The sequence below is a fragment of the Macaca mulatta genome, chromosome 1, assembly GCF_049350105.2.
Source record: "Macaca mulatta isolate MMU2019108-1 chromosome 1, T2T-MMU8v2.0, whole genome shotgun sequence".
NCBI lineage: Eukaryota > Metazoa > Chordata > Mammalia > Primates > Cercopithecidae > Macaca > Macaca mulatta.
In genome coordinates this window covers 239,120,013-239,132,665 of record NC_133406.1, presented here as the reverse complement: position 1 = coordinate 239,132,665, position 12,653 = coordinate 239,120,013, and the positions used below count along the sequence as shown (strand labels likewise).

At 58.2% G+C, this 12,653-nt stretch overlaps 1 protein-coding gene across 1 annotated transcript in view; it reads right to left on the bottom strand.

Moving 5' to 3' along the window:
• Positions 1–713: 713 nt before the first annotated feature.
• The window catches only part of SSU72 (SSU72 homolog, RNA polymerase II CTD phosphatase), a 34,525-nt gene continuing 22,585 nt past the window's right edge, over positions 714–12,653 (bottom strand). Inside the window, 3 exon segments of the mRNA NM_001261547.1 lie at positions 714–1,098; positions 2,733–2,851; positions 4,038–4,177. Coding sequence (NP_001248476.1) covers positions 997–1,098; positions 2,733–2,851; positions 4,038–4,177 — 361 coding nt within the window. The 3' untranslated portion in view covers positions 714–996.

Below are 12,653 nucleotides of genomic sequence, written 5' to 3'. Positions count from 1 at the left end.
GGGCAGGGACGGGATGACCTCTGGAATCCTCAATGGAGAGAAGCGGCGCAGGAGCTGTGGGCAGGGATACCTCACGCAGGCTTCCCTTAGGGCAGGGAAGAGGGGTCAGCCCAGGCCTATGGGTCAGGACACCTGCCCTTCAGAGGCCCCAAGTGGCCACCACTCAGCTCTGGCCGTTCCTGGCTCAGGGTCCTGAGGCCAAACTCTCATCCACAACTAGTGAGACCATGTTTCAGACCCAGGAAGCCACCCTCTCCCTTCGAGCAGGAAGTCAGCGGGAAGCTATGCCTGGGACCCAGCCTGGGACTGGGGCCATCCAGGCTCACTGCAGCCTCAATCCTCCCGGCTCAGCTGGCCTTGGGGGACAGCTGATCCCGGCCCGGGGGTTTCCACGTGGAGAGGGGACACCGCCCTGCCACAGGCAGCAGTGCTGGAAGGAGCGGCGGGCTTCTGCTTCAAGCAGCACAGGCAGGGGTTGGCCCAGGCCCTGTCAGCAGCACCAGGTTTGAGCTACACCCCCTAGCAGTGGTCGGAGGTCACTGAAGGCGGCAGGGCCTCTGCCACCTTCTCAGGCGCGAGGTCGGGTCAGGAATTCAGGACCAGGCACAATGACAGCAGCATCTGTTTATTGACAATTCCAGGTCATTCCCAACACGCCGCAGCAGGGCTGTGTACAGTCCAGCCGGGTGGGGAGGAGGGAGGGAAGGCAGGCACATGGAGACACAGGTATGTCGGGAAGTGCACACAAACCGTCTTTCCTTTCTGGTTAAAGAAGAAAAACTTTATAATCAATATCCCGCTCATAAGTAAAAGTGGGAAAGAAAAAACTTGATTGCTTTAATCTGGCCTTCTGGCATCTCCTCTCCCATTTCATATGCACAGTTTATTTGGGCAATGCTACCGTCACCAGCGGAACACCTGTAAGTAAAAACCAATGTCAGGAAGGAAAAAGTATGAACAGGAAGCTCCAGAGGCGGCTCCAGGCGGGCGCTGGGCTCAGTAGAAGCAGACGGTGTGCAGAAAGGTGCGGCCACTCTTCTCCTCAAACTCCTGCAGCAGCTCGTCAATCTCGTTCTCCATGTCTTCCGTGTGCTGGATCTGCAAGGACAGCACCGTGGTGAGGGCCTTGCCCACTCCCGCCTGTCTGCTCCCCCTCAACACCTGGACCGCCAGGGAAACGCCAGGCCTGAGCCAGCAAAAACCAGGGTGGCGGGCAGGCCCTCACCCCACCACTGCTGCCTCCCAAGGATGGCTGGAGGCTGCAAGGGGAGAGCTTCCTGGGCAGCCCCAGGCCCTCACCTGGTGTAGAGCAGGAGGCAGCCCCCACCTCCCCACCGACCCTCACAGAACCTGAAGCTGGGAGGAGCGTGGAGCTGGATTCTGAGAGGCGCCAGCACTGAGACCTGGAGGCCAGGACTCGGGCCCGCACGCGCACAGTGGGGCCGACCAGCCCTCACCACCAGCGCGCCCGCACCGCCAACGAGCAAACGGGGGCAGGGAAAGGTGCGGTGCCCAGAGACCCAGAGAGGACCCTGACCCATGCCCTGTGGTGGGGGCAGCCTGGTCACTGGAGCGTCCTGGCAGCATCCTGGCCTCCGTCCACCAGAGCCCCTGGCTGAGCACACCTGCCCTGGCACTGGCAGCTCGTTACTCGCCATCTCCACTGACCCTGGTCCCCAACCGGGGACAGCACCCAGTGCCTCTAAGCAGGGAGTGGCCTGTGACTCAGCTCTGGCCAACGTGACCCCAGCGGAAATCACACAACAACTTCTGGGACGAGACTTTCCCCGTGGCCTTTTCTCCTGCCAGGCGATCGTGAAGACCATCCCTGGCGCTTCAACATCCACGCCGGACCGGGAGGCATGCGGGGACCAGAAGCCATGCTGGGTGGGCAGAGCGCAGGCGCCTGCAGCCACACGGCAGCTTCTCCCAGCGCCGGCCCGCCTGGCTCCCGGGCTTTCCAAACACCGTTTGCTCTCGGTGAAGCTGTCCTGTTTTTCACAGTTGATCAAATCACAGATCACAGAGGCAGAGGCGGGACGGTGCGTGGGGCTCTCCGCAGGCAGGTCCTTTCATCTCAGCCCAGCCCCTCCATGCCACAGCAGGGTGGCGACAGAAGCCTTGGGGTGCCCCTGGCCCCTCTGTGCAAGGGGGACACGCAGGGCCCACGGGGGAAGGCAGGTGTGCAGAAGGCCAAGTCCGGGGTGGACGGCGGACACAGCGCCCTTGGCAGCCTCCAGGCTCACGTGGGGCACATCTCCGACCGCACCACATCCAGGAGAGCTCCGTGCTCTGCTCGCTGAAGCAGGGCTGTGTCCACCAAGGGGAAGAGGCAAAGTACCGGGCGTTCCCTGGAGCCTGTGTCCTGGGAGGCGGACTAAGCCCGTGTTGGGCAGGTCACTGCGCAGCACGTCTCCGCTGAGCAGAGGGCATGGGCGGGGGGGCTCCTGTGCCAAGGCTGGGGAGTGACTCTCTCTAAACTACCAGCGGGCACCCCTGACACAAGCGAGCTGAGCAGAGACCCCGCCCCAAGCAGCAGGGCCAGCCTCAGGCCTCGGCCATGCCCCTCTGTCACGGCCTCGGCCACGCCCCTCTGTCAAGGCCTCAGCCACGCCCCTCTCACGGCCTCAGCCACGCCCCTCTGTCACGGCCTCAGCCACGTCCCTGTCACGGCCTCGGCCACGCCCCTATGTCACGGCCTCGGCTCCACAGGGCGCCCACCGGGTACTCACACACTGGCAGAGCTCACAGATGAGAAATGCCCCTAGGGTGGCCTCCTCGTGGTTGTCCTGGATGTCCACATTGACCACGTGCACAGGCTGGCAGGTCTCCTGTTCTCTGGAATTCAGATCTGATTGGGACAAGGTGACACAGACGTCAGAGGCTCCAGAACCAGGGAACAGGCAGTCAATGTGGCTGAGTCCCTGGCTCTGCCGGCCCCTGGCCCAGCCCAGCCCCAGTGGTTTCTGGACTCTGCAGATTGGGGAGCACAAAGACTGAGCCTCAAACCGAAAGCAGCTGATGGTTCGAGGAAACCTCAGCAAATCTCCGACTCAGCAAAAGCTGGTCTGGGACTCCCCACCCACCAGCCAGTCCTGGAGTGAAGCGCAGCTGGCATTGCAGCCCTTCCCCGCCATTAAAGACCAGCCCTCCCTGCTCCACGCCAGCTCGAGGGTCGACCCACGTGAAAAATGGACCCCGTGCGGTGGCTCTCGCCTGTGATCCCAGCACTTTGGGAGGCCAAGGCGGGTGGATCACTTGAGGTCAGGAGTTCAAGACCATCCTGGCCAACATGGTGAAACCCTGTCTCTACTAAAAATACAAACATTAGCTGGGTGTGTTGGCTCACACCTGTAGTCCCAGCTATTCGGGAGGCTGAGGCAGGAAAATCACCTGAACCCGGGAAGCGGAGCTTGCAGTGAGCTGAGATCGCGCCACTGCACTCCAGCCTGGGTGACAGAGCAAGACTCTGTCTCAAAAAAAAAAAAAAAAAACACCGGCCGGGCGCGGTGGCTCAAGCCTGTAATCCCAGCACTTTGGGAGGCCGAGACGGGCGGATCACGAGGTCAGGAGATCGAGACCATCCTGGCTAACACAATGAAGCCCCGTCTCCACTAAAAAAATACAAAAAAAAAAAAATTAGCCGGGCGTGGTGGCGGCGCCTGTAGTCCCAGCTACTCGGGAGGCTGAGGCAGGAGAATGGCGGGAACCCGGGAGGTGGAGCTTGCACTGAGCCGAGATCACGCCACTGCACTCCAGCCTGGGAGACAGAGCGAGACTCCGCCTCAAAAAACAAACAAACAAACAAAAAAAACACCAAACAAAAAACAGGCCCCTCAAGCCCATGAAAGGCCGCAGCCAGCACACGGGTGGTCAGTGACCAGCGGCCCTGCCTGCCTCCCAGGGTGTTTTGCACACAGGTCTGGCCCCGCCCCCGCCGCTCTAGATGGGCTGTGCTGGTCAGGGTGGGGCCCTGCAGGCATCCCCAGACCCTGTGAGAGCTGCTGGGGCCCAGCCCAGCACAGCCACCTCCTCACCTTCCACCACCTGGTCATACACTCTCTCTTCGCAAGTGAGGATCAGATCAAACAGGTCTTTGCAGTTCTGGAACCTTTCTGGTCGGGGCTTGATTCTCTTATTTCTGTCCAGCATATGTAAAATCCCATTCTGTGTATAGCTACACATGGGAGTTAAGGAATGTCAGAGAAAAGGCATCTGTACAAGTGCCTGTGTCCTCGACACCCAGCCCCTTCCCTGCCCCACAGCAGGGGCAGCTGGGACGCAGGCCTGGACAGCTGTAGGGGGTGAGCCATGCCCTGGTGAGCCAGGGGCCTCACTGTCCTAGCAGGTCCCACAGAAAACAAAGCGGGCGACGGCAGGCGCTTGCTCCTCGCTGAGCCCCAACTCTGCGAAAAGACCCAAGGCCTGCAGGACGCCCCCATCCCTCCCCCCAGCATCTGAAGCCGTCTACCCAGACCTCTTCCCTTGCCGCTGGCGGGGCCCGAGCTGCCCTTGGCCTCAGTCACTGTGTGTCCGCAGGCGGATCCTCCTTCCGCCCTCTGCTCCCCAGGCAGTGATGCTGGCTCTGAAACCTCCGCCCTCAGCACAGGCAAAGCAAACCCAGAAACCAAGTCCCAAGTCTAGCTCAGCCACAACAGTCTGGAACACTGGACACCCAAAGAAAGGAAGCTTCAGGCCGGGCCGGCGGCTCACACTTGTGATCCCAGCACTTTGGGAGGCCGAGGTGGGCGGATCACCTGAGGTCGAGGAGTTCGAGACCAGCCTGGCCAACATGGAGAAACGCCGTCTCTACTAAAAATACAAAGATTAGACAGACGTGGTGACACATGCCTGTAATCCCGGCTACTCGGGAGGCTGAGGTTGCAGTGAGCCAAGATTGTGACACTGTACTCCAGCCTGGGTAACAGAGCAAGACTCTGTCTCAAAAAGAAAAAGAAATGAAGCTTCAGCAGCAATCGGGCTGGAAAACACTGATACAAAGACCAACAGGGCAAGACAGTCGAGGAGGGAGGTGCCATAGCCTCACTGCCTACAGGACGGTGGAGGGCAGGATGAGGCCTGAAGGCACTCGGCATCCAGCCCAGCTGAAAGGGGGCCTTGGGCGAACGCTGACCACACACAGGCCCCAGCAGTCCCAGGAAGGGGCCACAGGAGCCTCTGGGGTCCTCAGGGTGGAGCACCCTCCCACCATTCACAGTGGCCATGCCTGGCCTCAGGGGTTCCCAAGGAAAGGGGCTCACTGCCCCAAAAAGAGAGACTGGGTCCCCAAAGATGAGCTCCGTGGTCTGCGCCATTCCAGGTGGTCGGGGACAAGCAACCACTTTCAGAGAAACAGCCTGGCTGACTCAGGAATTCCGAGTGAACTCAACGGCCTTCGCCTTCCTGGGCAGCAAAAACAGTTTCTGTGATACGCTGAAGGGGTTGATCTAAGGTTTAACTTGAAAAGGCATCTGACCCTGAGCTGCATCCTTGGTTCCTGTCGCTGTCAGCACTGTGGAAGTGACCCACCCCCGACGTGCACATCGGGGTCCCACAGCGTGGGAGTCACCCACCCAGCCCTGACGTGCGTCTCTTCCTGCACATCGGGGTCCCACCTGTGTCCCTGAGGCCCCTGGAAGCAGTTACGACACCCAGGTCCATCTCTGGGGAACTTAGTCCTTTAGCCGCTGAGAATCAAAGTCTGCAGAAAGAAGAGCTCGAGGCCGGGCACGGTGGCTCAAGCCTGTAATCCCAGCACATTGAGAGGCCAAGGTAGATGGATTACCTGAGGTCCAGGAGTTCGAGACCAGCCTGGCCAATATGGTGAAACCCCATCTTTACTAAAAATACAAAAATTAGGCCAGTGGGGTTGCACACACCTGTAATCTCAGCTACAGCTACTTGGGAGGCTGAGGCATGAGAATTGCTTGAACCTGAGCAGTGGAGGTTGCAGTGAGCCGAGATCACACCGACTGCACTCCAGCCTGGGCGACCGAGTGAGACTCCCTGTGGAAAACAACAACAACAACAACAACAAAGCCCGGGCGCAGTGGCTCACGCCTGTGATCCCAGCACTTTGGGAAGCCGAGGCGGGTGAATCACCTGAGGTCAGGAGGTTGAGACCAGCCTGGCCAATATGGTAAAACCCCGTCTCTACCAAAAGTACAAAATTAGCCGGGCGTGGTGGCACGCACCTGTAATCCCAGCTACTCAGGAGGCTAAGGCAGGAGAAGCTTGAACCTGGGAGGCAGAACTTGCAGTGAGCTGAGATCATGACACTGTACTCCAGCCTCGGCAACAAGAACAAGAACCATGAGCTCACAGGGACACGAGGTCCCACCTGAACTCCAGCAGCAAACCCACGGGGCCAGTGAGTGCCCACAAGGCAAAGGCTCAGAGCAAGGCGGGAGGGCAGGAGCCACTGGCGGGCGAGGCGGGGCCTTCAATAGACAGGCTCAGGGCCACGGGGAGGCTGAGCAGGTTCCGGGCCTGCGTGTGAGAGCCTGCTCTTCAAGTCATGGGAAATCCTTTCTGAAGGAAGAACCTAAGTACTGCCGGGCGGGAGGAAGGGGAGAGAGGCGCCATGAGAACGGAAACCTGTCCCATCTTCCCGACGACACCTGCACCACCCAGGCCCCGCAGCAGGAGTCCCACTGACGCAAAGCGTTCAACAGTGAACCCACAAAGGAAGAAACGAAGGACTCAGCCCGGGCCGAAGGCAGCACCAGGCTGAGGGCCTGACCCACACTAGGGCCCCAACTGGCCATGGGGGCCTGAAATTTACCCAGAAAAGTGGGCCAAGAGAGGGTCCAGGGCAGGGCAGGCGAAGAGGACCTGCTATGCCTAGAATCAGCCGCCCCCGCTGGACACTTAGCCTGAACACCTGACCCTGCACCGTCCCTGCAGCTTCAGGGACCACGTTCAGTAAAGGAGGGCGACGCTCAAAGGCCATGAAACAGAGGCACACAGGAGCCTCGGCTGAAGTTAACATACATCTAAGAAATAAACTCCCAGCTGGGCACAGTGGCTCACACCTGTAATCACGGCACTTTGGGAGGCTGAGGCAGGTGGATCACAAGGTCAAGAGTTCAAGACCAGCCTGGCCAATATGGTGAAACCCCGTCTCTATCAAAAATAAAAAATTAGCCGGGCGTGGTGGCAGGCGCCTTAGTCCCAGCTACTCTGGAGGCCGAGGCAGGAGAATCGCACCCCTGCACTCCGGCCTGGGCGACAGGAGCAAGACTCTGACTCAAAAAAAAAAAAAGACGCCGGGCGTGGTGGCTCAAGCCTGTAATCCCAGCACTTTGGGAGGCCGAGGCGGGCGGATCACGAGGTCAGGAGATCGAGACCATCCTGGCTAACCCGGTGAAACCCCGTCTCTACTAAAAAATACAAAAAACTAGCCGGGCAACATGGTGGGCACCTGTAGTCCCAGCTACACGGGAGGCTGAGGCAGGAGAATGGCGCAAACCCGGGAGGCAGAGCTTGCAGTGAGCTGAGATCCGGCCACTGCACTCCAGCCTTGGCGACACAGCAAGATTCCGTCTCAAAAAAAAAAAAAAGAAGAAAGAAAGAAAGATAATCCCAGCACTTTGGGAGGCTGAGGCAGGCGGATCACGAGGTCAGGAGATCAAGACCATCCTTTCTAACACGGTGAAACCCCGTCTCTACTAAAAATACAAAAAAAAACTAGCCGGGCGAGGTGGTGGGCGCCTGTGGTCCCAGCTACTCGGGAGGCTGAGGCAGGAGAATGGCGTAAACCCGGGAGGCGGAGCTTGCAGTGAGCCGAGATGGCGCCACCGCCCTCCAGCCTGGGCAACAGAGCGAGACTCCGTCTCAAAAAAAAAAAAAAAGAAAAGAAAGAAACTCTCAGGGATGGGCCAAGAAAACTGTCCGGAAGCGAGATGTGGCAGCCACGGTGGGGGTTGCTGGGGGCGGGGGGTGCAGTGGGCAGGACCCTCCTCTGCCCTGGCTTCCACGTGGACCGCGGTGAGAAAGGACAAGCGGCCACACACAGGGGCGGCTCTGCTCACCCAGCCAGGGCTGCGGCCTCCCACTCACCCCGGAGGCCTCTGGACGGTGGTGGAGACAGAAGCTGGCCCATCAAACCCTTGAGTGAGATTCCCGTGGGTAGAGTGTGTGTGGCCAATGCCAAGGGGCCACCAGCCAGCGTGAGCAACGTCCTGGCCCTCCCTGCCCCGGTGGTGTCACTCCCGCCCCACCGTGATGTCTGGAACCCTCCCCCGGTGTGTGGCTGCACAGTCTCCCGAGTCTGGGGATGGGAGAACAAGGCTTGTGCTAGAGACCTTGGGTTGTGACGCACACCTGTGGTCCCAGCTACTCGGGAGGCCAAGGCAGGAGGATCCCTTGAATCCAGGAAGGACCCAGAGAGATCTGGAATATTGTCTCACGCAACAGAAAGTGTCCTCAATACCGAATTGCGTTAAAATTCTGCAGGGGACTAACGATCAGAGAAACAAACTAAGCTTCCTGTCCATACAGAGCAACAGAATAAATCCTGCCTCTACAAAAAATAAAAAATTACCAGCCTGGCCACCATGGGGAAACCCCATTTCTACTAAAAATACAAAAATTAGCTGGGCATGATGGTGCGCACCTGTAATTCCAGCTATTCGAGAGGCTGAGGCAGGAGAATGACTTGAACCGGGGAGGCAGAGGTTGCAGTGAGTAGAGATTGTGCCACTGCGCTCCAGCCTGGGTGACAGAGCAAGACTCTCAGAAAAAAAAATAAATAAAAAATCAAAATAAAAATTTAGCCAGTGTGGGCCATAAGCCTGTAATGCCAGCTAATAGGGAGGCTGAGGTGAGAGGATCACTTGAGCCTAAGAGGTTGAGGCTACAGTGAGCAGACATCATGCCACTGCACTCTAGCGTAAAAAAAAAACAACAGAGAACCTATCTGAAAAAAAAAAAAAAAGAAACAAGAAAAGGCTGCAGCCAGGCATGATGGCTCACACAATCCCAGCGATTTGGGAGGCAGAGGCAGACGGCTTATCTGAGGTCAGGAGTTCGAGACCAGCCTGGCCAATATGGCAAAACCCTGACTCTACCAATAAAGTACAAAAATTATGGCCGGGTGCGGCGGCTCACGCCTGTAATCCCAGCACTTTGGGAGGCCAAGGCGGGTGGATCACAAGGTCAGGAGATCGAGACCATCCTGGCTAACGTGGTGAAATCCCGTCTGTACTAAAAATACAAAAAAATTAGCCGAGTGTGGTGGCGGCGCCTGTAGTCCCAGCTACTCAGGAGGCTGAGCAGGAGAACAGCTTGGACCCGGGAGGCGGAGGTTTCGGTGAGTCGAGATTGCACCATTATACTACAGCCTGGGTGACAAGAGCAAGACTCTGTCTCAAAAAAAAAAAAAAAAAGATGGAGAAACCCTGTCTTCTCTACTAAAAATACAAAAGTTAGCCGGGCGTGGTGACGGACACCTATGATTCCAGCTACTCCGGAGGCTGAGGCACGAGAATCACTTGAACCTTGAACCCAGGAGGTGGCGACTGCCAGGAGCCAAGATCACATCACTACACTCCAGCCTCAGAGAGCGAGTGTCTCAAAAAATAAAAATAAAAATTATATATATATATATATATATATATATATATTTAAAAAATCATGGCATCCAAGACAAGTCCACATGGCACCCAACCTGCAAACAACTCCCGCCATCCTCCACGCCAGCCCGGGGGGCAGCTGGTGCCTCAGAAGGGCCACTCTTCAGGGTTCTTCGCAGTGTGTTATCCTGAATGTCTGCTCTTTTCTTTCGAGTTGAGGCACGTTTGTTCAGGTTTAATTCAGGCAATTTTCAGCTGACATGCGTTTAACCCTAACCATGACTTTCTTGGTTAAGTCTAATGCTTTTGACCCTCCATCAATTCCCAGACACCAGTGGACACCACAGGCCCTTTGCCAGCACTCAGAGAATCAGTGCCTGGGCCCTTGCCTCTCCCCAGACCCACAGGACTTTGAGCCCCGGGCCCCGGGCTGCTGGCACCCCTCAAGTGCCTGCCAGGGATGGTCCCGGGCCCAGGGAGTCGGGACAAGGCAGTGATCTCGCCTAGCAGAGCCTCAGCACTGTTCTGCTGTGGAAGATGGAGGGAGGGCGGAGGTTTAGCAAAGTACCACACCAGGGAGGACAAGCCTGCCGGAGCCAGGGATGGTGAGGGCAGGGCAGGACGCCGCACCACAGATGGCGCTGGCTGGAAGACCTGGTGGTTCCACAGACCGGCGCTGGCCGGAAGGCCTGGTGGTTCACCAGCGGGAAGGCTGCACCCACCAACCCTCCACTGAACCATCACCCACCACACACCCTCGCCTCCCTGCTGGGCTGGGTGCACAGACCCTTGGGGCATCTCATGGTCTAGGAACTCCTCTTAAGCTGGGCTGAGTTTGGCCCACATTTCTGCTGTGGACACATCCATCACCAAGACAGCTCCCGTCCTGCCAGCGCCCCCAGGTTGCCAGGCCCTCACCAGCCCCTACAGGGCAGAGCGGGCCTGGCTGCTTCCCCAGGCCAGCTGCACGGGGACCTTCCACGTGGGTTAAATGTCCACACCCCAGGCAAAGCCTGAAGCACACACTGGATCCGGATGGACACGTGCTCCCTGTGGGCAGAAACAAGACTGCATGCAGTCCCTGCCGTGGAGAAGCCGCACACGCCTCCCAGGGGCTGCAGGAAGTACAAATAGCACCACTGGTAGGAACGAAAACACAGGAACGAAAACTAGAAAAACAAGCCCCACAGGAGACACTCAGTGTGTGGCCTGCCAGGCACAGGGAGGACCCCAGAGGCCAGAGAGGGAACAGCAGCAGGGTGAGGCCCTGAGCAGATGCGCTGGGCAGTTTCTCCCCAAATCACAACCCCCAAGCTGCTTTTGTTGTGCTAAAACCAGCAAAAAATGAATTGCGAAGTACAAAGTCAATCTCACTTGCAATCAAATCTATCTACGTGTGTGTGCCAGCTGCACCAAATGCGACCTGCACACTCAGGTTTCCCGGAGCCCATCCTCGCTGGTCAGGGAGGGGAGCCTGGCCGCTGCTGAGCCCATCCCCGCTGGTCAGGGAGGGGAGCCTGGCCGCTGCTGAGCCCATTCCCGCTGGTCAGGGAGGGGAGCCTGGTCGCTGCTGAGCTGGGCGCTGCTTCCTGAGCTCCCATCCTGCCCGCCAGCCTTTCTTGACCAGGGTCCCAATTCGTGGACACCAATGGCCCAACCTATCTCTGCCCCAAACCCACGTGAGACACAGCACCCATGTCCAGGGACATCCTGAACGTTTTGCCCATTGTCACATCACCCTGAGGGCCTGAGGGAGGGTGGCAGGGCCCGAGGCCTGTGCTCACCCCACACAGGTAGGGCCACTCCGAGCCACCCCAGTGACTCAGATCCTGTCCATAAAGCAACACAGCACAGGAAAGTCAGCCCCTAAACTCATCAGGAACCTTCCAACTCAGGGGATCCCCAAGCAGGCACCCCCACATCTTCCACTAATGTATCAGCAACTCCCCTGGAAACCGAGTATGAAGCTGACCAGCGCTCCGACCTGGCACACTGCCACGAGTGGGCAGCAGCAGATGCTCTGGAGGGTGTTGGCTGCGCCAGGGCAGGCCACCTCACGCTGGCCGTGTGGACGCGGGGCCACAGATGGCTCTAATCCCTCAACGGCACATGCACGGGGAGCTGAGGTCACTTCAAGAGGCCCTGGGAAAACCAGAGAACTAGGCTGTCCCATTTTCTCAAAGGAAACCACTCCCCACAAACTGGCACTTACGGAAGTGAGGCTCTGCAGTTTCTGTGACGGCCCCTGTGCGGCCTCCTCCTCAGGGCCGGGAGGTGCTGGCACTGAGGTGAAACGTCAGGGAGCAGGAACCCGCCTGGGCCCCCCTTCGATTTTGGGGCCTCCTGAAAAATGATCTGGTGTGACTGACAGCACCTTCTACCAGGGTCTTGGTGCCCCACGCCCAGAGGGTGCTTCCTCCTGAGCCCCCAGCTCAGTGCCCGAGCTCCAGGGCAGGGCCATCTGCCTGCAAGTGACCACTGTCCATGGCCCTCAGGACAGCGTCTCCTGCCTGAACTCTTTGTCAACCTGAGGAGGAAGCCCCACAGATGGCATCGCCACACACCGTCTCATCAGACTGAGGCTTAGTAGACTCAGAGGTAACAAAAATGGTGGACTGGTCAGGCGCGGAGGCTCACTCCTGTAATCCCAGCACTTTGGGAGGCCGAGGCGGGTGGATCACTTGAGGTCAGGAGTTTGAGAACAGCCTGGTCAATATGGCGAAACCCCGTCTCTACTAAAAATACAAAACTTAGCCAGAAATGGTAGTTAATGCCTGTAATCCCAGCTACTTGGGAGGCTGAAGCAGGAGAATCGTTTGAACCCAGGAGGTGGAGGCTGCAGTGAGTCAAGATCGCACCACTGCACTCCAGCCTGGGTGACAAGAGCGAAACTCGTCAGGAGATCGAGACCATCCTGGCTAACACGGTGAAACCCCGTCTCTACTAAGAAAAATACAAAAAATTAGCCGGGCGTGGTGGCGGGCGCCTGTAATCCCAGCTACTCGGGAGGCCGAGGCAGGAGAATGGCGTGAACCTGGGAGGCGGAGTTTGCAGTGAGCCAAGATCACACCACTGCAC